This window comes from Callorhinchus milii, unplaced genomic scaffold (assembly GCF_018977255.1).
Source record: "Callorhinchus milii isolate IMCB2004 unplaced genomic scaffold, IMCB_Cmil_1.0 Scaffold3, whole genome shotgun sequence".
NCBI classification, from domain to species: domain Eukaryota; kingdom Metazoa; phylum Chordata; class Chondrichthyes; order Chimaeriformes; family Callorhinchidae; genus Callorhinchus; species Callorhinchus milii.
In genome coordinates, this window is record NW_024704744.1 from 87,485,395 (window position 1) to 87,512,923 (window position 27,529).

Below are 27,529 nucleotides of genomic sequence, written 5' to 3' on the forward strand. Positions count from 1 at the left end.
CTACCGAATAGATCCTGACTGACTGACCTTCGACAAAAAAAATCAACAGGTTAGTAAGTTAGTTATTCATTATATATATATTAAAAAAAAGTTGAAAACCAATTTTTGTTTTATCCTTTTCCCTGTAAATATATATATAATATAATATATATATATATATATATATATAAACACCCTCGAATCTCACGTCCAAATGAAGTTCAAGGGATTGCGGTCAGTGATCGGGAAGTAAAGAGAGTAAATTAAAAATAAAACGTTTTTTTTTGCTCTCTGATAAGTAAAGTAAAATACTGTTAAAAAAAAAGTTGTGGTCGCAGAGGCGGCTTTACTGCTGTTGCTCTTTCTCTCTCTCGCTGCATATGCAGCTGCAGTTAAGAGACTTTAACGCTGCTTCTGCCAAAGAGAGAGAGAGAGAGGGGGGGAGAGGGGGGGAACACACCTTCACTTCATCGCAGTCCAAACTTTTTTTTTAACACACACACAAAAATCCCTTACTTTCTCCCAGATATATTGTGAAAATACCAGCTGTTAAGCTTAAGTCCACAAGAGTGAGGTCTCCTGATTTTCTCTTCAGATTTCTCCACCGTGACTTTTATGGGGGTTAAACAAAAAAGTGTTTGTTACAAACCCCTCCCCCTAAAAAACAAAACAAATATATATATATATATATGATCTTATTTGGGGGAGGGAGGGAGGGAGGGAGGGTGGGGGAAGGTGGTAAAAAGAGGGTGAAAAAGTTAAGTGCTAACTTTTTAAAAGTTTTTTTTCTCTTCTTTTCTCTAAACCAAAACAAAGCTGGCTGGCAGATTGCAATTTATATATATATATATATATATATAACTATATAAATAAAAAAATCTGAAGCAGAAAGCCTCAAGTCATTGGAGAACCGTTATTTTCTCTCCTCCATCCTAGTCTGTGAGCCCAGGACAGGGGGCAGGGGCCGGGGCAGGGCAGGGCAGGGCAGGGGCAGGCTGGGGGCAGGGCAGGGGCAGGCTGGGGGCAGGGGCAGCCTGGGGGCAGGGGCAGGGCTGGGGGCAGGGCTGGGAGCAGGGGCAGGGCTGGGGGCAGGGGCTGGGGGCAGGGCAGGCTGGGGGCAGGGCAGGGCAGGCTGGGGGCAGGGCAGGGCAGGGCTGGGGGCAGGGCAGGCTGGGGGCAGGGCAGGGCAGGGCTGGGGGCAGGGCAGGCTGGGGGCAGGGCAGGGGCAGGGCTGGGGGCAGGGCAGGGCTGGGGGCAGGGCAGGGGCAGGCTGGGGGCTGGGCAGGGCAGGCTGGGGGCAGGGCAGTGCAGGGCAGGGGGCGGGGCAGGGCAGGGGGCAGGGCTGGGCAGGCTGGGGGTAGGGCAGGGCTGGGGGCAGGGCAGGGGGCAGGGCAGGGGGCGGGGCAGGGCTGAGGGCAGGGCTGGGGGCGGGGCAGGACAGGAGGCAGGGCAGGGGGCGGGGCAGGGGGCGGGGCAGGGGCAGGCTGGGGGCAGGGCAGGGCAGGGGGCTGGGCAGGCTGGGGGTAGGGCAGGGCAGGGCTGGGGGCAGGGCAGGGGGGCGGGGCAGGGCTGGGGGCGGAGCAGGACAGGAGGCAGGGCAGGGGGCGGGGCAGGGGCAGGGCTGGGGGCAGGGCAGGGGGCGGGGCAGGGCAGGCTGGGGGCAGGGCAGTGCAGGGCAGGGGGCAGGGCTGGGCAGGCTGGGGGCAGGGCAGTGCAGGGCTGGGGGCAGGTGGCAGGGCTGGGGGCGGGGCAGGGCTGGGGGCGGGGCAGGGCTGAGGGCAGGGGCGGGGCAGGGCAGGGCTGGGGGCGGGGCAGGGCAGGGCAGGCTGGGGGCAGGACTGGGGGCGGGGCAGGGCAGGGCTGGGCTGGGCAGGGCAGCAGATAACATCAGGCTCTGCACAGGGGAGAGATTTACAATGTCTCACTGTACCACGTGTTGCCGCTCGCAGTGACGTGCGGTCCGATCCGATCTGATCGCTGGAGGATTCCTCGGCGCCAGTGACCAGCCCCGTCTGCCCGGACAGCGCTCCCTCCGCGGGGTCCTAGAGCCCGCCGCCCCCCCTCACACCCTGTGCCGGCCACCAGCACGGGAGACATATAGATATAGATATAGATATATATATATATATATATATAAATCATGCTGTTAAGTCCTGTAGGTCAGTGGTTAGAGCACTCGCCTCGCAAGCAAGAGCGACTTGGGTTCCATTCCCAGTTGGGCAAGTTTCCTTACTCCACACGCCTGTTTATCTCGCAATAAGTAGGAACCCGTTGTTAAGTCAATTGACGGATCACTTTTCCAAGGGTAATAATTCCTTCAAAACAAATAATAAATTAGTCACTTCAATCCACAACTATATCAGCCACAAAATATGCAGTCAATTCACTTTCTGTGAAGCGCTTTGAGACATCTCAAAGACATGATAAGGCACCATATGAAATGCAAAGATTATATATATATAGTATGTATATCCCAGCACTGGAAACACAGATTTATCTCACTATATACAGTGTATGTATACATGTCCCAGCACTGGAAACATATATTTCTCTTTCTCTATACAGTATATATATATCTATATATGTCTCAACACTGGAAACATTTATATCTATATATATGTAAGATGTGAAACAGAGGTCCCCATCTGCCTGTTCAGGTGGATGTTAAAAGATCCCATGACACTAACTCAAAAAAAGGAAGTTTTTCTCTCCCGATGAGGTGTCCTGGCCAACAAATTCCCTGAATTAAAAAGTCGGTCACTCACTCTGTGGCGTTTATGGGAAGTCACTATTTGCAACTGGCTGCCATATTTTGCCTACAAAATACAACTTTTTTTCTCATTGTGCAACAACTGCAGCAGCATCTTGTTTATACATGTAGATTTATGTCTTGGTGAGCAGATGGTGCCCAATACCGAACATGGAGGCAGTGGGGGGTGGGGGAGGCCAGGGATGTTCAGCAGGCCAACTACAGGTTCAAATCCTAAAATGAGACTTAAAGCTGGAACCGTCTGACCTTGAGACGACAGTGCTACCAACCTGGCCAAGCTGACACAAACCAATCTCTTGAAAAAACTGTGTGTTGCATATTATCGCCCATTGATAAAAAAAAACACATCCTCTCAGGTGTGCCACAATGTCAATGCACTAACCAAGGCAGAATATGAGACCATTTAAAAAAATAATACACCCTATACACCCCCACCTTATTGATACGTTAATACCTGTAATAGTTTGCACACCATGTTTGCAATCAGATTAGGAATATCCCTCTGGCCAGATTGTTTGCCTTTTAGATTGGCGTGAAAGTAACACTTAATGTCGAATCATTATTAGCTCTCGTCTTTGTAGAGATTTTAATAATGTGTGTGTTGGGGGGGTGAAGGACAGTGTGCACTTACATTCTGCGTCTTACAGTACAGAATAAAATAACCCACAGGATCAACCCGACTCAATGTCCATTTGCTTTAACAGGGCAAATATCTTTTTAACTCATCCAGTCAATGCATTGAGTTCGTTTCAGGGATAAAGTTGATCAGATATCTAAAAGTGCACATTGTAGCTTTCTGAATCTGTACATTTTCATACTTATTACGAATCACCTCTTAAGACATCCTGTCAACCATTTGATTTAACAATCTATTACCTTAAACCATCTTCTGTTTTGGAAGAACAGAACTGGATTGCAGCCCTTCCATAACATTACACAAACCATCTTTAAATGAAACTAGAGCACCCAGAACAAGCTTTTGTTTTTATTTGTTTTAAACAGTTCCAAAAGTCTAATTATTAGAAATGAAACATAAGCAAAATAGATGGATAGCCTTTTAAATTTGCAAAGCACTGGGCATGAGATCAAAGGATTTCGCTCAGATCCCCAACGAAGATGAACTTTTGGTTGGAGTCGGGTGAGTCATGTTGAGAGCTGGATTCTGTGGACTCTCCTGAACTGTAATTTTGCCCATTGAGGAACTGGCTGCAGGCTTCCACATCAGCTCAATGCAATCAGTAATTGTAACAATAATTTATTGCACATTCTACTTGCAGCTCGAGATTACAATTCTTACAAATAGCTGATGTTCTTATTTTAATGCTTTGGGTTATTGCACAAAGAACCTCTCTATTGGCTTCTTCCACCCCTCACTGGGTCACCATCAAAACTATTGAGTGGTGAACATCCTCTTGCCTTGCTGTGTAGATTTTATATTCAACTTTTTTTAAGAAGAGAATCAAAATAACTCAAAGGGCTCTAGGACCCAGAAGACTCCGCACTTTCTACAGTAGGAGCCACTGGTCAGCAGGATGGTGCGATTGGAATACTTCGGTGATACGCAAGTCTTGATCGTTTGAGAAATAGTCACCTTACGTGACTCACAAAATGAAAACATTCATTGGGATAAATAGTTTAGTTTTCAAACTAACAGACACTTTGCAATATAGCTGGAGGGGCTGAAATAAAAGTGATTGAAATGGCAGGCTACCACTGGAATTCTCCCTTCAAAAAGTAACTTGTTCTGGGAACAAACACAGGTCACACAAAGCAAATTTTGGACTCTCAAGTCAGCGTTTCCCCTCAGCCTGACAACCGACCAAAGTTGGCTTCCTCAGCACCGAGGATTCCCACAAGAACCCAAGACACATTTAAGTTCAATCTCTCTCCATCTCGCATAAAAGTACATTCTGGAGCGCATATAAAGTCTTTTAAAATAAGAAATCGTCATGTCAGTTTTGATATGTTCACCCTTTATTATCAGTCCCCTATAAAAATGTATATGAAGAAATGTATTCATGTATTCAGTGTTTAAGAAAAATCACTGTTTTTTTGGCACCAGAAAAATTATACCTGGATCACCTCTGCCATTGCATGGGGAAGTCAGATATTGCACTGTATTGTAAAATTATACAAACTTTGTTTGGACTGGTGCTTCTGTTGTGTGCCACTCACTCCAGGTGGAATCTCTATTTCTAGAAGCAATAACATTTTTCATGAAATCCCTTGTCTCCTTGCAATGTTATTAAGTTTTTCACAGGACCAAATACAATAGACACATTTACCTTCTGAATCTATTGGACTTATCAAGCACGGGTCTCTCTCCCAACAACAAAAAAGGAACCAGAATGCGTATTTTTTTTCACAAAGTAAAACAAAGTTATATTCCTCACAGCTAAAAGTACACATTCATGGAATGAGCAACAGTTTTGAAATTGTCTAACTACAAAGCTCTGCTGTGCTGAGCCATCATCGGTCAGAGTCACTTTCACTTTCCGCGCCTGCTGCAGCAGCCTTCTGTTCCTCATCGCTCTCCTTATCCCAGTCTTTCATGGTGGCTCCCATCATGAAGTCATCGCGTAATATGTTCCATGCTGGATCATCTTCTGACTTAATTTGAACCTGTAAATAAACCAATTGATACCATTTAGTAATCAAAAGCACAATGAGCACAGCAGATTCACTTTATCATCAGCCCTGGCAGTCTGCACGGCCATCTGATGTCATTTATTAACCCCCAGGTGCTGGCTCATTAGAATATTTTCTGGCACACGACTCTGATGCAAAATATGGATTTAATAAACTCTTTTGAAACGAGATACAAGATTTCTTGTGATCTCTGAACCAAATTCCCTTTATGCGTTACATTACCTCATATGGCACAAAGCTGATTTTTAGGAACTTTGATGGCTATAATATACTTCTTTATTTAGAATGAGTCAAATGTTGTTATCGTGGCACTAATTCATTTTCTTGCGGTTAGTTAGTTACAACGGAAACAATCTTGTACAACATTTCCTATATTTGTGTTTAAAACTGGAGACATCCGGCTCAGTACTTGAAATCAGCCGTGATTTCCCCCTCAACTCCCTTTCATCAAGAGTTACTATTTATACAAGGCTGTGCACCATAGCTATGCAGAATTTTACAACTGGATTCAACAGGAATCCCAATGCACAAGAAAGGTTTAAACATGGAACTGCAGCACCACTTAGTGGTATCTTTCAACGTTGCACAAGTAAACTGCTTCCACAGCTTATTCTGCAAGCTACTTATACAATCGTATGTAATCAAGTGCAGCTTGAAACGTTGTTGAGCTTTTATAATTTACACCCAACTTTTTAAACCCCACATTTAAAAACATCAAATTATTCACTCACATAATGAGTGAAACATTTGCTCATGCTGAATGTGTAAACGAAAATATTTTGAGGCTGTAACAAGATTTCACAAAACATTTGAGCAGCTTTGTAAACAGTTTTGTGTGTGTAGTCAATTGATTTGTGACACAATGAGGAAAACAGTGCACTGGATGCTTTTAGTCAAATGAAAATAAATCGGATGAGAAATATTTCTACTGCAACATAATACAATACAGCCCCAGCTTTCTCAAAGTTTAAATGTGAAGCAACCTGACGTCAAGGATAAGAATCCTATGAAAACTGCTTCAAGCTTGACTCATTTACTGAGCAGGAGCAGCAGCTAAACAATGGTGTAGTATGACAGTGAAGATGCAAAACAAGTTGGCAGTGCTATCTCCAACAGGTAAAAAGCAGGAGGCAGCAAAGCAATTGCTGTCTTTTGTGATCGGAATAGAAACAAGTCGCAGGCTCTTGATTGCAGGGATCTCCTGCTTTGAGAAAGTGGCTTGAATGATACTTACGCTGCTTCTTTTGAAACAACCAAAACACGCCTTTTAACAAAGTTTCATTTGATTTTTTTATGAGATGCTTTGAGTGAGTGGCAGACAAAAAATTATTTACTGCATCCATCTACCACAAAATGAAGAATGTCAAAACAAAGTTAACTATTTATTACAACTAAATCAAAAATGGTCAGGAGAACATTGCTAGGCTTCAACATAAATCAAGGGGGCGGGGGTCTAATGTAGTCTTTACTGCAAGAATCAAATTCGAGTGATTGACATAGCTATTCAAATACAGAGATTGTACTTATGCCCTATGAACATGGAACCAGTAAGATATTACTTACCAGGATCAATCTGCTGGTGTATGTATGTTGCTAGACATTTTATTTTAAATGGTAGGATTAGTTTGCTGAAAATAGTTAAGGTTGTAGTCATGAGCTACATCAGCAAATTCTAAAATGCAGTCTTCAGTTTATAGATGGTTTTCTGTAAGTACTTTTAAGAATTTACCAAAAAATGACGTTGAAGTTAAGATTGAATTCAATGATGTGCCAAATTTTGCTACACAAGAAAGAGTAAATCTAGACCGAGATGGAATTTCTCTCAAAAGTATTTTTTGATAGTTATTCTGGGTTTTTAATCAGGAGTAGGTAGAATATATCAACAAAACTTTACATTCATAAAGCGCCCTTCACACAGGTAGTGTCATGGAGAGCTTAAAAAAATGAGTCAGCATTAATCTCAAAGAGAAATCACAGTGCAGATGGTCAAATAAAACACTTGCTTTGCAAATCTTTCCTTTCGGTAATGCATTTTAATTAGAAAAAGGTTTGGTGAGGCATGATCCGGGTCTTTAAAACAATAAGGTATAGATGATGTAGAGTAGACCATGAGCACAAGTAGCCGACATGGAGTTTAAAATGAACACTTTGACCAATGCAGATATTGGCTGTACCCAATGTGCACTCATTTTTGAGTTGTGCCACTTATGAAGCTAATCTGAACAGCCACTTTGTGAAGTTTTGGTCAATTTACAATTGTGGAATAAAAAAGAAACTCATAATAAAAATAAATCAACACCTCATGGCAGCATTTAAACACCACAGGCTAGCGACTGTATGATGTTTATTTTTTTAGTGGTTGCCAAGATTTCTTTACATCACATTTCTCACGAGAGGTTCAAATGAAGAAGGTCCTTCGGCCCATTTGATCTCATCGTTTCACAATATTCATCCTCTCATTTCTATAGTCGAGCTGTTTTTTTGTAACTGAGTCCTGGCCTTCAATCACCATTCCTGTGATTTGTTCTCAGACAACAATGTCTATGTGTTTAACTGTACAGAAGATTTTATTTCCTTTTTTACACGTCTGCTGCTCATCATCCTGTTTTGAATCTTATTTCTGTTCACACTTTTAATTACAATTGGATGCCTTCCTTTCCACCAGCATCCACAGTGCTAAACCATCACAGATCAAAATGCAAGCTACAGCAGTTGGAGCTGCTCTGATCAGAAGCCAGTAACAAGACTTTTCTTTCCCCTGCTGCTGATGATCAGAAGAGCCGACCACTGCAATTCACATTGAAACCATGTGTGAAGCCTGCAAAATACAGTGAATGGCTCCAAAGGCAAAGCCCACTTTTTTTCTTAAATAGAAAAAGTCATGACCTGGCTCAAAACAAAATCAAATGACCCAATTTTATTCCCCATTAAAACACACTCAGTAATTAATTGCAAAAACAAGATTTTTTAAAACTTTAAAATGGTGCATTTGATTTACGGAATGATTGGTCTCGGCTGACAAATTCCACACCCAGATTCAGATTGGGAGCTGATTAAAATGGACTGAAGGGTCACCTTTCAATATAAATGTTTCATCTCCTAAATCAGCTTTCCCCATTGGTAAGTCAATGTAAGGTTAGACGGCGTTCAGCATTGACAGCTACAATCAAAGCAATCCATAAGTACACCACAATATGATTTGACTGCAAAGTTAGATATTCTTCAAAGTAATTCTTTAAAATATCTCAGGCATACTCAAAGTAAGTTCCAGGTATTCAAGACATCATTTAAAAATAAATTACAATGACATACAAATCTTAGCAATTTATTGCTAGATTTAAAATAAGTAGGGAGTAAAGATCTAGAAGCATAATTTACTACATTGATTCAAAAGACAAGCTGTACTAATACCAAATAAATGGCATTATGTGAGGAGAAAGCTGATAGCTTTCAATGCTGTGTAGATTATCCGCAGGCAAGTAAACATACAGTATCCTAGTATCACCAAGGTGAGAGTTAAACTACACACAGATTTTCAATAAGAAGGAATTAATCAAACTCCAAAGTTTCCTATATTTGAATCAATGCTTGCCTTCGATGTACTGATGATGTTTTTCAGAGGCCACCATGTGCAACACATGAAACTTTCCCTGTGATCTACTGCCAATCATTTCCTTGTAAAACCATAAGAATGGCATCACAAAGAAATGTTGACTCGTTTCCGTGAATCTTATTTGGCAAGGCACTGAGACACTAGGATGTTGCAACAAAATAGTAGGAAACATAAGATCTCTCTATCTTCCAATATTAATTCCAAGATAAATGAGAGAATTATAGAAGTAATTCAATTTCAGGGTGTGGATTACAAACTAAGCATTCAACTTTATTCTTGACATCTGAACTTACAATTTTTTGTGATTTACTTCCACTCATCCAGCATGTTGTATGTAATCCAATTTTTGGTTGATACATTTTATTCAATTTATGACACCATTTAAAACGCTTAATGATGCTTCAGGCTTGTAACTTGCTTTTACCTAACCATGAAGTATATATTTAGAATACTGCAGTCTATAGACAAATTTACTCCACAAACCATCAAACGTTGCAAAGGGCAATCAAGGCACTTGCAAGGAAATGCTAGATGACATGCCAAATATTTCCGTAACATTTTCCTAGGAAAAAGTATTGTGGTGTACCTTTATTGTATAATCTCAAGATGATTTGGGTACACAAGTTGGATTTGGGCACACAAATGTCTTCTCTATAGTGGAGTAATAGAGCGCCTAGCTGAAATCTAGCTTATGCGTGTAGCCAACTCATTTAGAATGGCAATTGAGACGCTATTAGAAAGATTACTTACCTTGTTGTGTGTTTGTTCTGTGAGTTCAGCATCCCAAACTGAAAACTAAAACTTTAGTTAATGCTGCACTCAAGAGAACACCCTGGAGGTAGATAATCTTTCCACTAGTCATGCAGCTCTGAATAGGATGGTTACACCCATAAAACTGGACTGCAAACTTGTGCAAGGAATGCTCATTTTTCAATATTAATATCTTGGTGAAAATAATTATTCTCTATCTCATATCCTCCGTATCCTACTGGAGTGTGATCTAGTGCCTGTCCCTCCAGCAGTGTGTGTAACACGCTGTAATTAAAGAGGCTGAGATTCTTGCTTTCCAGAAGCAGATTTATTCCAAGAAACACATATATACTCTTCATGCAGCTTAAATGTTTTCCTCCATCTTTTTCTTTCAGATTGAAAATTGTGAGTCTGCAAAGCAGCTCTGCTGATATCAATCTTTTAGGATCTGCAAGGAAACCTCTCTGCTAGAAAGTGCAAACATGCAGATACCTGGTGAGAACAGCATAAAGGCTTGGCTGTGGTGATATTATTTGACTTTAAAGTTGGATATCCAACCACTGTCCTACCCAAGATCAGCTAACTCATATTGGATCAATCAGCAGTTAAACTTACCACCTTCTGTCCAGTTTGGGTTAGTTCTATAATGGCAAGGCCGGGACTAACTATGCCATTGGGGAGCCCCAATTTTATTTTTGTGTTTATTTAAGCAGGCTAAGGTTAATATTACAAAAATAATATTATCCCAAAGTTGCAGTAACTTTATTGCTGTAATATTGTTGTTGTATCTTAAAGCATCACAGTGCGTGACCTGAAAAGGCACAGAACCAATCAGTAGAAAGGGGAAATGATTCCACAGACCTATTAGGAGGCCAAGGGTTAAAAAGTATAGCGAATGCCTCCACTTTCATTCTTAGGCACAACATATAGCAGGATACCACAATTTAGGTTGTGATTAACTGTATGGGAGAATTAGCTTGCTCAGGGGACACGAGTGAAGTATAGCGAGAGGGCAGGAAACCACCACTGTGCCATTGACCGCTTGGGGTAAGTGCTGTTCTCTACTGCAAAAAGGCTAATTTACCAGGATTAATCTCTTTTCAACGCCAGATAATGCTTACATTGAAAGAGTGAATGTCCCCATAGGACATAATTTAGGGGTAAAAGAAAAAACGAAATTCTTTTCTACAGGCTTTCTGCAAATTATGATGTGTTTAAAAGAGTGAAAACATTAGGGAGAAAACCAGCTTGGTGGGGTCCCAAAGACTGTATGAAATAATTGTCTGAACTGTTAGCTAAGAGAGTCATTAACCAAGAGCACTTCTACTATCCCATCAATTCAACTGTTTGATAATATTTAGCTCTCTTCACACCAACAAATTCAGCAGCTCTTCCAAGCTAACTCCCAGATGACAACAGAACTTAACATTGAAACAGGCTTTTTTTTTAAAAACATATAAAAACCTCACAAAATATTTTAAAAGTTTAAAAGTGATGGCAGCATTCAGACTACTAGCGCCAAGATGTAAATTAGTCTCTTTCATGCTATAAAATGTACCATCATTACAGAATACTAATGAAGAGGAAAGCAGTTTGTACTCAAGGAAGACCATCCGAGAAACAGAATTTCTGACTGGAAAGTAATTTCACTATTCATGGGGTCACCTGTGGTGCGTTCCCACCTTGCTGCCTGCTACTTGTCAAGCCTGCCTTAGGAACCAGTCAAGGTCCCAGCCTGGGAGCAGATTGTCCACACAGACATAGATCAGTGCTACATGGCCTGGATGGGAGGAGTGGATAATAGAAGTGTTTATACTAAAAAAAACTTGTAAATTAAATACCATAAAATTAAAAGGCCCTACTTTAAGGCCTATTAATATTAATCATCCAATTTGTTAACATATTGAAGGAAATGGATATTAAAGCACTTCTGGGTTCCAGGTACAACCAAACCAACTGAATCTGGAACCTTGGAACCGTTGTCTCAACGACGTGATAAGGCGCTATATCAAAAGCAAGGATTTTTATTAATATTATTATATCAAATGCAAGGTTTATTATTGCAGACTGAAGGGAGTCTCCTCGGTCTTTTGGCCGTTGATACTTTAATGTGAAATTGTATACCTTAATTGTGTTTGGGCAATTCCATCCTAGTTCTTAGAAGGGATGGATTTGCAGCTATTTCACTCAGAGGAGTCATAGGGTGGCCTGTGTGGACGGTGAGATAGGTCACACTAGTTCAATTGAGATAATCTTCTGAAATAGAGACAAAGCAGAGGAAGCTTTGGTCTGTGTCTAAACATGCTATACCAAGACCAAGCAGGGCTTGATGCAGTCATTGAGAAAGTATTCCATTACTCAGCCCAGTATCCATTTCCTGAGGAGAACAACATTCACAGGGAAACAGGATTTGGAAGACTGACCAAGTTGCATCATTGACCAATGACTCAGTAATCAATTCGGCAGTGGGAATATACATATTATCACTTGGTACCTGTTGTTCTGTCCACGATCAACCAGTAACAAAAACAGCACAAGCAAATTTGATTTTAGTGTTTTGTTCAGTAGCTGGCTAACCATGGATTGGTTGAAAGACTATGTCAGAGGCAGCTGGATTTCATTTGGTGTGGAAACACATGGCTGTGTAAGACATTATATTTATTTAACCAGGAGGAAAAAGGAACATTTTAATGAAGGTTTACCATAACTGAACATTATGATTTCAGTAATGACAGAACATTCATTGGTTGGCACCACCCTAACCTTAACCTCATCAGGATGCCAAGTGTAGTATATTACTGCCAATTCAAATGGTTGCATCATTCAATTACATAAAACAGCATTCCCAAAGAGGCAAAAAGACATTCCCAAATGGAAACTTATACCCAGTGAAAGAATTAAGAGTAGGAAATTAAACATTTTTCTTTGGGTTCTTCCGCCCTGCCCCAATACCACAAAATATAGTCCATATTCCATTCATATAGCACATTTCTCATAGGTCGTTATCCAAGAGAGAATTTTACCTCCACTCTGCCCCTTGTAATTTCACCTTGAAGTACTTATGGTATCCTGTGAATAAGAGATGGCAAAGAGGCCATGCTATTTGCATGAGGGAATATTGTGTAAACTTTTGAGTTTAATGGTTTTGAAACTGCACCAACTCAGACCATCAAAGGGAACTCTATGACAAACTTGAGAATTACATCGGCTGTTTCAATTGATGGTGCAATTTAAAAAAACATTCAGGACATTTATAAAGCGTTCACTGCTTGTGTTTATATAAGTAAACTGGTTCAATACATAACCATACGATTGGCCAGTTTCATGTCCCCTCCCCTATCCGACCCACCATTAGTCATTCTGCCTCGCTCTCTGAAACTTCATCCTGGAATCGCTCCAACTTTTCCCCTCTCTCCCCACTTTCAAAGCCCACCTTAAGACTTACCGCTTTGACTGTGCCTTCAGTCATTTTCCCGCTCCCCACTCTCTTCGGCTCCCCCCGGCTTAGGTGCCCAGACAGTATTGTGTAATCAAGCTCACTGAGATGACCTCCCAATGTGAAAGACTCTGTCTTGATGCATTGTGGAGTCCTGTAGCTCAGTGGTTAAGAGCACTCGCCTCGCAAGTGAGAGACCTAGATTAAATTCCCGGCAGGGCGAAATGTTGGGCACGTTTCCTTACTCCACATGCCTCTGTTTATCTAGCAGTAATTAGGAACCTAGTCGTTAGTTGAATGGCAGATTGCTTTAATATTTCCTTAAAAAAAATTGGTTACTTCAATCCACGACTGTTTGTGGGACACTGCTGTGCACAATTGGCTGCGACGTTTTGCTCACAAAATATACAGTCAATTCACTTTACAGTAGATTCTGTGAAGCGCTTTGAGACGTCTCGAAGACTAGATAAGATGCTATATCAAATACTAGGATTATTATATTGCATTGTATTGTGTAATCAATACATAATCAATTCAAGATTGGTTTGGGTACACTTAAACAGCCTACAGTCAAAGACTAGGAATTGTGCATGGGTTTCCCAGGACAATGCCAATCTTGATCAGTTAAATCTACCTCTTAAGCAATCCAGCTGGACTGCTTACCTTTTTGCTGTCCACTGTTGAAAGTGGTGTTCTCTCTCTGCTGATCTAGGGCTGACTGTGCCAAATACAAATGAGCTAAGCAACTCAATTGAAATCGTGTTGCTAAGAAACTTATCAAATCTTTTCAAATATTTCAGTATTAGTACGTATAAGCTAAGCTGCATAAGATGAAATTGTTTAATTCCGTCTCCCAGTCATATTCAAAAAGCTCTTCCCAATCCAATTATTTCTTTTCAGAACTGTTGATCTCAGTGGGTCTCAAAGAATTTACTTGTTAAACCATTTGATAAAAGTTGCAAATGGAACAAACCACAGTTCAAAGGCCTACTTGAGCAGCACCTTGAGACTTTTCAGAGACTGGAGGAGGAAAACAAAGTACAGCTGAAAATGCCAACTTGTAAGACATTTACAGGAAGACAAACACCTTGAAGCAGCTTTTTAAAAAATAATATTCTGGCTTGCCTCCAGAGATAATTATTCCCATCTGGGTACCCAAACCTGTGAAAAGGATACCGTTTCAATACATGTAAGCAAATATTTGACTGTAGCCCACAGCGTTTTCAATCACAGCAGTTCATAAAATAAGCAGACAAACATCAAGCCATTCCAAATATTTCCTTATGCAACAACAAGATTACATTTGCATAGTTACATTACATTTCACGTCGGAAGGACGTCCCAAAGCACTAGTTATGCAATAACTAGAGGAAGAGACAAAGCATGATAACCAGGTATCTCATACCCCTTCCAACGGAGAAAGAAAATCATATTTACAGAAAATTTGTTCCAATTAAAAATAAACAAAGACCATTTCAATCAAATGCACGGCCCCAGCAACTTTCCTTTACCAACAAGGAAATAAGGATAGGAATGCACTTGGCCACCCAGGCTGTCAAGTAGTTTTATTACCGCAAAATGAATAATACTATTTTTCACATGTCATGGTGCATCGCATCTGTTTAACTAGGGTACAGTTCAACATTTCTGGTTAGCACTAATTGATAACGACTTGTAAAAAGACTCACTAACCCACTCCAATTTAAGAATTAAATAATGGCTATTGATGGTGTGTAGTTTTATTTCAGTGCCGTTTTTCAAAATAAAAAGATTCAAAAGCCCTAAATGCTAGAATGAATGAATATGGGTTTCAAATTGGAATTAGAAATAAATCTTCATTGAACATATTAAAACTTTCTGTAAATGCTCGGTTCTTGTCATGAATAGTACTGTACTTTTCCCCAGTACATTCTTGGATAGGAGATCCTTCTTTTCTCATCTACTTTCGCTAACCACAGATGTAGCTGTTCATTTTATCAATTAAACAAAATGCAGGGGTGTTGCCCTACCAGTTTCTGTCCAACTCCACTGGTAGCAAAAATATGACAAATTCAATTAAAAAACACAGAAGCTTCACAAATTTGACTCCAGCAATTACTGCGAGAACAAAATACGTTGGATATGATGCATCGGTTTACCATTGGGCCACAGATTTTCAAGTGTTCTAGCACGTGCTCCAGAAACTTGAATGTCTTCACACAAGGAGTCTTGTGTGACAATGACCCACAATTGACACTTGAAATCACAAAGTTATGAAGCTTAATGTGTGTGTCAGCCACAAACAATCGGAGCCGGGACACAAGAGGAAGGAGCACTTTTTTCTGGCTCCTTTGATATGCTATTTTGAGTTATGCGAGAACTTTTGATACATCCAATAAACTTAATATAGTGGGTTTACTGTTAGAATTTACACTTTTTGTATAATGTTAGAATCATAATAGATGTTGCGAACAGGTTAACTTTTAAGTGAAATGCGTTGTGGGCAGCTGGACTGAAACTCCCTGCATGTACACGAGATAACGGACTGTCTCAAGGACAGTGTGCTTGTGTGTGTGAGGCACGTACACCCCTTGAGGTGTTCACGTGAACCCAGCATGATTTCGACCAGGTGATCTAATGTCCGCACCATGATTGGATGAATATTGGTATAAGAGTTCCGATAACTTTGTGTACGGGGCCGTCCCGGGTCGCGGAGACGAGGATACGGGAGATGGAGCCGTCCCGGGTTGCGGAGACAAGGATACGGGAGATGGAGCCATCCTGGGTTGCGGAGACAAGGGTACGGAGATGGAAGACTGAGAGCTGGAAGACTGAGGATATCAGATGGAAGATTGAAAGCTGTAAGCAAGAAGGCTGAAAGCATGAAGAATCAAACTTGTGTGCTGGAAAGACACAGTGTTGAACTCTTGAACTCGAGATATCTATAGTAGTGTTATTCTGTTGTAAGATCTGTTGATTGTACCGGCCTTTGGTCTGACCCATCGGGATATTGGGGAATAACGAACAAATAATAATAAAACAGTCTGATATCTGGTTAGAGGAATTAGCGTTATTTCCTTACAGATTTGGCTGATTTTATTTTCTAACACATCCAATAAACCTAATATAGTGGGTTTGACACCCATTCATTTTCTCGAACCTTTCCCAAACTGAGGTTCTGACAAGAGTTTCTAAAGAATATTTCCCGAAGTTGTTTCTCTGTAAGACAGTTCTAGGAGAATCACCTAACGCTTGTAACGGAGAATGGAAATTTACAAAAATATTCTAAACAAAATGTTCTACGCACTGCATACTCCAAAATCTGCAGTATATTTTTCAAACAGGTTCATCTTGTAGATCTCTATATTTTGTAATGTTTGGCATGTGGCCTACTCTAAGCAACATTAGATAAGTGAACATTTTGACTTAATGCTAATACCAGCTGGGACATTCTTATTTTCAGAAGTCAAAATATTGCACGCTGTGCAGATGAATAATTCAATTTCTCTCCAATAACCATGATTAGCAAAATGCTAAAGTATGTGCTGGCAGTATAACCAGTAAACTAATCTTAGCAATTTTCAATATATACTTTACTCTGAAGTTAGCTCATCATTTTTCATTATTGATTCCTAATTCTTCACCATTTCAGCACACCAACATTATTACTGATATGGAATCCTGTAGCGTATTGATTAGGGCACTTCCTTCACAATTGACAGGACCTGGATTCGATTCCCGGGCAGGTCAAAACGTTCAGCAAGTTTCATTACTCCACAAGCCTCTGTTCACCTAGCAGTAAGTAGGAACCCAGTTGTTAGTCGATTGGCGTGTCACTTTTCCAAGGGTAATAATCCGTTCAAAAAATAATAATAATTTGGTCACTCAATCCACGACTGTTTGTGGGATACTGCGGTGCACAATTGACTGTCACGTTTCGCCAACAAAATTTATAGCCGCTACACTTTATAGTGTATTCTGTGAAGCCCTTTGCGATATCTCAAAGACGTGATAAGTCGCTATATCAAATGCAAGGAATGTCATTATTATTATATCAAATGCAAGGTTATTATTATGCTTTAGGTTTATGAATATGACTGCTGGAAAGACTCAAAATTCCCCCCTTCCCTCCGAGACGGAAAATCACTGTATTTGTGTCCTCCATTGTTCAATTATACGGAGACTGAAATGAACTGCTTTGGATGGGCCAAATCTCTGGTGTGGTTGAATACAGAGCATCATGCCAAAAACCTCTTTACATATTTTTTATTCATTTCTTAATTTGAATTCTCAAATTTTATGCCAGGAAATCCTGTGAAGCTCTTTGAGATGTTATGCCACCATTCATTATGCGGTATATCAAATGCAAAGATTATTCTAGCATCTTATTATTATATCTTAGTCGTCAATGTAGCTTAAATGTAAATGTAAAAACCTAACTTCAAAGTTAACACATTCAACCACTGAGCGCAGGGATTTTTCTGCATGGTGGGAATAAACTCAAGTCAAAGCAAAATTGTCCTGAGAGTGCTCTAATGGCTGGCTACAGCAATGACTGATGGCAGCGGGAGCAGCTCACCAACCCACTCTCTTGCCTCAAAGTGAAAATGGGGAAATTTTAACAAAAGCTATCCAACTATATTGATTTTCAATCTCCTGTCCTCCATTGTGGGACAAACACGAACATTTCCTTGCTCCAGCTACAGCACTGCAGTCGCCAGAAACAATGAAACCCGAAACCTCAAGAATATACTTAAGTTATTTAAACTGTAAATCTGATTATACAATCTGAAATCAGATAATGCGTTCCTATAACCATAAGCAACTTTGAAGCTCTTTCACTTTGGGCCATACAGAACGTAGTCAATGGTTATGCTATGCAAACTGCAGGCTCCAAGAGCCGTTTTCCAAAAATAATCTTCGCTACACAAATTAGGAACATTAAATTAGGAGTTGCATTACCAGCGCAAAATACATACAATCTCAGACCAAGAACGGTAAGCAAGGAATTATTTTTCAGGCTGAAAGTAAACAGGACAAAATACTGCTGAACAATAAAAGAATTAGATTATTCGACTGCCAACAGCCAAATATTGGGGTACCATTGGATTGGGGGGGGTAGGGGGAAAGCAGAAATATCAAAACTGGGTTGAGGGAAAACGAAGAGAGCGCTATATGAGCCTTATCTTTAGAAGTGCGTGATGATTATGTGCAATTTAGGGTGACAAGTTTTCAAGCAGTCAAATAAGTCTTTCAAATAATAAGACAATTGTTCTCTCTTCAGGACACGATTAAAGTGGTGCAAAATAGATCTGTGGGGCATAGACCATACAAATGGCTGTTTTAACATCCCCAGCATTTGACTGTGGTAATTGATTTAAGTGTTTCTTAAATATGTAATCTGCTGGTACCCAAAATGCATGCAGATGCTAATAAATGAGGTAGATGCATGCCAAGCTGGTATTTCACTCATAATAAGATCTGTTAAGCTGCAGTAAGTAATTCGTGTGGCAGCCTGATATAGACTATGAAAAAATAAACAGTTTGTTTTAAAATCTGTTGCTTTCCAAGTTGGAAAGCTAAGCTCCTTCAAGCACAACATGGCCAAGGCTTGAATTCAACCTTTGTCATACATAGTTTTACTGCTGCATTCATCTGTCAACAACAAATTCCCTTTTCCACCAGTAAACAAGCAGAATTAAAGGCTAAGAATGAGCATGACAAAAACGACCCTATAGTGAAAAACAGACATCAAGATTGAGTATGTTGCTTGTAAAACTGGGAAAACAAAATCTGTAAGTATTTTACTGGTCCAGGTAACATTACATTTAAAGCGCATTTATTGTTTTTTATTAGCAAACAGAATGTCCACAAACCGTACTGAACTAGAATATTTTGTGGGGTTTATTTTAAACATTTTTCCAGCCCCCTACCCCCCACCACACACAAGGCAAAAAGTCAGATACAAACCAATGCTCTACTTCTCCATGGTATAGCTACGCCAATTTCTCTCGAGTCTAATTTAACAATTAACCAAACATACTTTCTTCCCTCAGCCTCTCCTGAAGCAGTTGAGGCCCTTCCTGGGCTACAATTTCTCGGGCAAAGGGAGCCCTCTCATATCTCATTCAAGTGCCCTTCTTCATGTGTGAGGTCAAACAGGCTATTCTATGTCTATGACAATTCTGTTCTCATCCAATATTTACACACAGTTCTACAGAGATTTCCCAGGAGATTATGTCTAGACTTTCCCGCTCCCAAGCCAAAAGGTGGCGAAGCCTATTTGAGATTAGCTGATTCAGCAAAGAATCAAACCTGATGAAATGGTTGTGCCGTTATGCCGGTTGTGCCTTTACCAACTAAGGCATTGGGGAACTCTCTTAAAATTTGTAGCAATGGTTTAATTCAGTTGTGGTTATTTCTTGGTGAGACCGCACCTAGAATATTGTGTGCAATTTTGGTCTCCTTATTTAAGAAAGGGCATACTCGCCTTAGAGGGGGTGCAGTGTAGATTCACTAGGTTAGTACCTGGGATGAGGGGCTTGATCTATGAGGATAGGATAGGTTTCCCCCCGGTAGGAGAATCTATAACTAGGGGTCACAGTCTTAAGATTAAAGGTCAGCCCTATTGAACAGAGTTGAGGAAACACTTCTTCACTCAGAGAGTAGTGAATTTATGAATCTACCCCGGAAGGCTGTAGATGCTCAGTCCTTGAACATATTCATGACTGAGAATGATAGATTTCTAAAGAATAGAGGGATTAAGGGATATGGGGATAAGGCGGGCAGATGGACTTAGGTTAGAAGATCAGCCATGATCTTATTGAATAGCAGGTCAGGCTTGAGGGGCTGAATGGCCTGCTCCTGCTCCTAATTCCTATGTTCCAACAAAATAAATGTTCTTGATTGAATATTTCTTGAATGATGGTATAAATGTTCAATCAAGAAAAAAATGAAAACACACTGTCGATCGCACATGTACTTACCTAGACTCGTGTGGATGTTCAGGGGTGGGTGGGGGGAGCGCTTTTTGATGGCTCCCTTGGCCGCTTCCAGCTTGCGGCCCACAGGTTAGTCACCACTGGTTTAATTGACACACTGCTAAATTGTGCATCCCTTGGTTTACACAACTCATAGACCATTTTACAAGATGTAATGGAATACCAGGTAAAACAATGAGATTTTAAACTTTCAAGCATGCATTCTCAACTTTGCAGCCAAAATTACAGTGAAACAATAAGCTACATGATGAGTTTGAAACAACAAGTCTTAGACAACATTTAAACAATGAAAAACTGTGCACATTACTTATACAATTAAAGCTTGAGGCACAGGAAGATGGAAGTGTTCATTATGAACATAAGTAGACACAAGAAATTAACCTCTTAAAATGCTGTTTATTCTATCCACACAAATAATAGAATCAACAGGGTTCAATTATTTTACCGGAGATCTCACGTACCTGTTTACTACTGATGGCTGCCTTTACTACCGAAGTCCCTTTCACTTTCTGATCTTCTGATCCACGGAGGACATTGATAAAATCTTTCTTTGACACTGTTGACATCAGCTTAGCACGCTTCAAATCAGATCTACCTGCTTCTTTAACTTTTTCATCCACATTGCCCTGATGCTTTCGCACTGCATTGAACAGCTGCACGACACCCCTGTACATTAAAGTGTACAAAAAGAGGAAAAAAAGTTACCTTTTATCTTGACAGCATGCTTACTTTTTTCACTTACAGGAGGAGATGAAAGCATTTTCTTTTCAGTTCTCTTCAAACAAGCAAAGACATTACCATAGTTATCAATGTTTTTTTTGCTACACAAAATTTAATAAACATCCACTACACACCAATACACTCCATCAATTTCTCGTGCTATCTTGGAAAGTAGCTTAAAATAAAGTAAAGTTAATGTAGAAAGTAACAAAACAATCACAAACAAATTGACATGAAAAGAAAACCTTGAGAGACTAATCACTTACTCTCCAGGCTCACACATGAAGGACAGCTATTTGAAAGATTGCTAGTGGAACTGAATCCCTAAAGACTTTGGCAACAACAACTTGCAGTCATACAGTGCCTTAGAAGTAGGATTAGTGTCTAAAACTAGTTGTTCAAGACGTTGGGGAATCACCAGCCAGAGGCGAAAGAAGGGGAGTTTCAGTTTATTGACCAAACACACTGAAAAGGGGATTTTGAAGGCAGAGAGAGAATGTGCAAGATTAATGGATTTTTGGAGTGAGATCCAGAGAGCAGGGGTATAGTGACCTTCCATGGGAATAATTGGAGGCACACAATAGATAACACAACAAATTGCTTTGTTCCCAAGGTGGTGGACAGTCAAGGGTTTGCACCCAAGCTGGAGTTGGATTTTGGAGGGATGAGGGTCAAGGGAGATGCAAGGCTCAAGGGAGATGCAGGTGGGGAGATGACTGAAGATGACTGAAGGTGGAGTCAAAGATGGATGTTGAAGGAGGCGAGGGAAGAGGCAAGTCAAATGGACTCCAGGATTGAGGTCTAGAGAATAGCGGCGGACAGGGCAGGGGACGAGAAGCGTGGTGAGCGGAGGGAGGATTTTGGAATAAATAATAATAAATTTTATGGGCATTTTGGTATACAGTCAATTCACTTTACAGTATATTCCATGATGTGCTTTGAGATGACTTGAAGACTCGCTAAGGAGCTATATCAAGTGCAAGGATTACTATAAATAGTAACCCTTGAATGTCGAGAGGACATCTCAAACCGCTTCACAGGATATCCTCTCAAGTGTAGTGACTGTATATTTTGATAATAGGGCATAGTGGCTAACAGCTCAGCTACCATAATGGTAGCTCCATTACACACCATCAGACAACAACTTTGAAAAGAAATCAAATCCTCCCAGCATCAATCGTTTCTTTTTTTAAAAAAATTAGAACAACCTATGTACGTAAAGTAGATCTGAAACTGCATTTTTTATTTTAACTTCTGGCATGACATGACCAATGCTACTAATTCTGGGCAGTCAACAGCCAAACTAGGCTCAACCATTATCAAAGAGTATTGGAAATCTTTCAAATTTTAACTTGGGAAGAAGTAGAAAGACAAAGCAGCAAAGCCACACTCTACAGCTCTTGTGCGACTGCTCACAGCTCAATCATCCTTAACAAGGGTAATGTCCCTGCCTCAAATGAGAATCGTGTCAGTCCAAGGCAATCCTATAAGGTGTACAGGCAGTTTTCCCATCCTGTACTGTAAAACAAATTGAAGCAGAACTGAATTTGCATTTCTGAAATTTTGCACCCTCCACCTACTAAATAAATATTTGTAGTTATTTGAATATTGGTACGGTATATACATTGTAAAAGTAGGAGACACATGGAATGTAAAGATGGAGCCAAAAGTACCAAGGGAAAAATGAGAGATGTATGAGGGACTTTATTAAACTACTCGCTCATCATGTCCAAACAGTGTGAGGCAGCAGTAAACAATGCAAACAGGATGGTGGGCTATCTTGCCAAATCAGTTGAATTCAGAACGCTGGCAGCCTCAAGCCTCGTTTTTCTGGTGTAGTAAGATAAGTTACCTGCAACAATAAGTTTTTATATTTACAGTAGCGTGGAGAGAGATATATAGGAATGTAGGAAAACAGGGACAGGAGGTTGTTCTACTCATCAAACCTTTTCAATTGGTTTATTGGCAGATCTTTTTCTCTCAATGTCAACTCTTTTCACCATAACCTTTTATACCACTACTATCCAATAGATATATAAATATAAATAGTGAGAGAAACAAAAATGTGAGGACAGTAGGGTTCGTATTCCAGAAGCACAAGATCAAATGAGACGAAGAGCCTTCTGTATCTGAATGTCTCTTGTGAACTCCTACCTGGTTGCTAATCTCTGGAGCATCTTCTCATTTTCTCTGTCTTTAATGACATCAGGTTTCACTCGGCACAGCTGCTCCCACTCTCTCCTTTCATCTAACTGCCAAAAACAAAGTTCATATAAGATTAACATGTTAATCAGACTATACCAAATAATTGTTAACATCACAGGGATCAAATTGTGTCATTTAGATACAACATTGTCGTATTAAGTACACCAAAGAAAGATTTATTGTGAGACAACTGTATCAGCAAATATGAACCGTCAGAAAAATTGTGTTTCCAAGATAATGGAACACATTCCTATTTCGGGCACCCAGTGTCATTATCAAGCACTCAGAGATTGATCAGAGCACGGGTTAATTGCAAGGTTAAACATAGAGAAAAGTTCCCTCTATTCTACCCAATTAATAAACCTTAATCCCAACTTCAGAAGAGCAACCTGGGGTGCAGCACTGTAACTTTCCATTCGTTTACCAGGCAGCTTTCAGATTGCCAATTAATGCCACATATGGAACAGTAACATATGTTCTGTGTTGGGAACTGAGCTGAGGCTGCCCAAACTCTCAAACTACACCAACCTACTTCTATTCAAATAAAATCTGTGCAAATATACATTGTGACTGAATCCACCATCTGTTAAATTGTACTACTGCACATGCTTTCTGTCCATTTATGCAGGAAACTGCATAAACAAACTCCAATCAGCAAATTCCACGCATAAAAAAATATTCACTGTATCCCTTACTCAACAGTTAATTATTTCCCAAGGAAACTAATCATTATCATGCCTCAACAGAAAGATATGGAGTTATACCAACACATCAAAGTCATTACAAAAATGATTTGGGCTTCACGTGAACAGGAAGTGTCAATTGTTTTTAAGGTACTTGGATGTTTCCTGAGCTATCACCCTATTTTCCAATGATCCTTTTAATAATACCTAGTCATTCTGTGTCAGGCTGGCTCAGTTTGTAGCACACTCATCTCTGAACTTTCTTAATTTCATAGCTGTTTGTGGGATATTGCTTTGTGCAAATTGGCTGCTGGGTTCACCTACAAAATACACAGTAATTACATCTTACAGTGAATCTTATGAGTTGCTTTGAGACGCCCTCTGCATGTAAAAGCCAGTTTAATTCTTTCTAAATGTAATACTGAACATTACCTGCTTTTTCTTTTCCAATCGTTCCTGTTTTAGTTTTTCTTTCTCCTTTTCTTTTTCTTTATTTTTAGCGAGTATTGTGGGTCTGTTCAAAGGTGTCTTCTTATTCAGAATTTTAGCCATCGCATCTGCCCACCCAGCAGTGGGATTTTCTGGATTCTTGTCAGCATTCTCCTCTGCAACATCACTTTCCCCATCTTCACCTGGAGAAACGCTACTACCTGGAAGATCACCATCAGAGTCTAAAATGGGAAAGACAGATACATTCTTAAGAATAGAGAATGCAGGAACTCTCACTCCTAAGTCATGATGCAATACTGACATCTAGTGTTTACCAGGCATTCAACAGACTCGCAGCTGGAACCTCCTACAAAGGTATAGGTGACCCAAGTAACAAATCCTGGACGTATATACTGTATATGAGAAAAAANGGGCAAAGATATACTCTTATCTCACATTCCACTTATCAACTATCCTTGTGTGATGATAGAAAACATCACAGAAATGTTGGACTGCTAACAAGGTCACTCAATCCACGATTGTTCGTGGGACACTGCTGTGCGCAACTGGCTGCCGCGTTTCGCCCACAAAATATATAGTCAACTCACTTTAGTGTATCCAGTGAAGAGTTTTGAGACATCTCAAAGACGTGATAAGGCACTATCAAATGCAAGGATTACTATTATTATAACATAGTATAAAACATGCTAGTGGACTATCACTTTGAATTCCTGCTGTCACTATATATAGTGGAGCCAACTATTCAGTATAATTGGGACAGGTCACATTGTGGATAAGCAAACAAGTGCAGATAATTGGATATCATGTAAAATTAATACAAATTGGTTACAATGCTAACTAAATATTCTTCCATCAGGACTTGTACTGTTACTATAAGTACCACACTGTGCCAGCCCTCCCGCTCTCTCTCAGACAATTCGTTTTTCTAACTTTCTCTCTCTGACTTCCTTTCCCCATCTCTAATGTTACCTCTTTCTCTGACTTTGCTCCCCATCTCTTGAAGTACACTGTAGATTGCTAAACAAACACTTATTTTCACGTTGCTAACTCACGATTGCAATGTGTGGATAAACCATGTTCTCTGTGACAACATTCTCCCTCCGCCTCCCCCACCCCCCACCCCAGGTTCTCACAACTTTAGAGTTCACTCATGCCTCAGAGAACGAAGCAGTTAAGTGTACAGTCAGCAAGCACATACGTGACTTCTACTATTCATTTTTACCTCTAATCGTGTTTATTTTGTAAAGCTCTTTGAGATACTTTTTTTCACTTGAAAAACAAGTGGCTGAAACAAGTGAAGTTATTTACAAACAAATTATGATTAATAAAACAAACGTATTTGTATAACATTATTAACAACATCAAGTGGCACTGTATAGTTATCAATAACGTGGAGTTGCACACAAAGTTAGTATCATTCATAAAATGAAGGTGTCATCTTGGCTCAGTCAGGAGCAATCTTGCCTCGAAGTCCAATGATAGGACTTCAACTCAGACTGAGCAGACACTCCAGTGCAATGAACAACCATGTAGGAAGTGCCATCCGTTGAATGAGGTGTTGAAATCAAGGTCCTATCCATTTGTTCTGGTGAACATTAAAGATCCCCAGGCATCATTGAACAGAGAAGGGATGTGCTCTGGGTATCCTGGCCAGCAATCCCCCAGACAGAATTGGTTATTCATTTCATAACTATTTGTGGGAAATTGGTAGGTGCAGATTGGCTGTCGCAATCACCCACAAATACACAATCACTAAGCTTTCCAGTAAAATCCTCTGAAGCATTAACATGTTTTGATAATATACTGTATCAAATGCAGGGATTTTTAAATAAATATACCAAAGTTATTACTATCAATAAAATGAGCCATTAGATGTATTCAGATACTGATGAAATAAGTGACATTGTATATAGTTATAATAATAATCCTTGCATTTGATATAGCACCTTATCACATCTTCGAGCCGTCTCAAAACGCTTCACAGAATATACTGTAAAGTGAATTGACTTTTTATTTTGTGTGCGAAACCCAGCAGCCAATTGCCCACAGCAGTTGCCACAAACAGTTACCAAATTATTATTTTTATATATTTTTTGAAGGGATTATTAAATCCGGGAAAGCGATCCACCAATCCACTAATAACCGGGTTCCTTCCTGCTAGGTAAACAGAGGCCTTTAGGGTAAGGAAACCTGCCTAAAATTTCGCCCTACCTGCGAATCGAACCCGGGTTCTCTTGCTTGTGAGGCGAGTGCTCTAACCAATACGCTATAGGACTCCACAAAAAGTGCAGCTATTATATTAATATTTATAGTTAATATTAAAAATAGTGTATAGTACTATTATATACATTACATAATAAAGTAGAACTACACTAATATATATTAAAAAAATAATAAATTGGTCATTTCAATCCACGACTGTTTGTGGGACATTGCTGTGCGCAATTAACTGCCACCTTTTGCCCACAAATATACAGTCAATTCACTTTACAGTATATTCTGTGAAGCGCTTTGAGACGTCTCGAAGACGTGAAAACCGCTATATCAAAAATGCAAGCGCTATACTATAAAATAATCCTTGCATTTGATATAGAACCTTTCGAGTCAGGATTTCGTCTCAAAGCGCTTCACAGGATTTACTGTAAAGTGGATTGGGCAGTATCGCACACAGCAAAGTCCCACAAACATCCATGGAGTGAGGGACCAGGTTTATTTGTTGACCAGGACACGGGGAGAAAGAAATTCCCTTCTCTTTTCGAACAGCGCCATGTGGATCTCTAATGTCCACCTGAACAGGCAGACGGGTCCACCGTTTAACATCTCATCTGAAGGCCAACCCCCAGCGCTGCACTGGAAAGTCAGTCAGATTAGACCATGTGATTATAATAAAACTTGCCTTTATTATTATTATTATTACTATGTGATTCCAAGTCCTGACGTGGGGTTTGAACCCACAAACTTCTGACTGGGAGGCGAGAGGCTGACACTTGACTGTTTCTGATTGTAAATCATTATAATTAATCAGCTCGAGAGCGGCCGCCATGAGATCTTATCACGTGGTCCGCTCGGGGACCCCGACTCCTCGCACTGACCGCCCCCGGGGGCCCTGACTCTGACCCGCCTGTCACGCTCCCCCCCCCCCACACCCCCACCCCCCGCCCCCAGCCCCTCGGTCCATCTTTCAGTCCATTTACCGCTCACCGCCGCCTCGGCCTCGGAGTCTCCACGTGAAGCCACCAGCGCCGCCATGTCCCCGGAAACACAGCGCTCACCAAACTCGCTCCGGCTGGAAAG

General features: G+C 40.4%; 1 protein-coding gene and 1 long non-coding RNA gene across 2 annotated transcripts; one reads left to right on the top strand and one right to left on the bottom strand.

Annotated features, from left to right (window-relative positions):
• Positions 1-16: 16 nt before the first annotated feature.
• LOC103185814 lies at positions 17-15,619 on the top strand. Its single transcript, XR_488684.2, has 3 exons — positions 17-49; positions 10,157-10,256; positions 14,098-15,619. It is a non-coding gene; the product is annotated as an uncharacterized LOC103185814 (long non-coding RNA).
• On the bottom strand, positions 3,935-27,529 carry rrp15 (ribosomal RNA processing 15 homolog). The gene is made up of 5 exons (XM_042333535.1): positions 27,430-27,529; positions 24,218-24,456; positions 23,052-23,149; positions 20,639-20,843; positions 3,935-5,371 (listed from the first exon to the last, which is right to left on the bottom strand). The coding sequence occupies exons 1-5, from the start codon at positions 27,482-27,484 to the stop codon at positions 5,219-5,221; spliced, it is 750 nt and encodes a 249-aa protein (XP_042189469.1). The 5' UTR covers positions 27,485-27,529; the 3' UTR covers positions 3,935-5,218.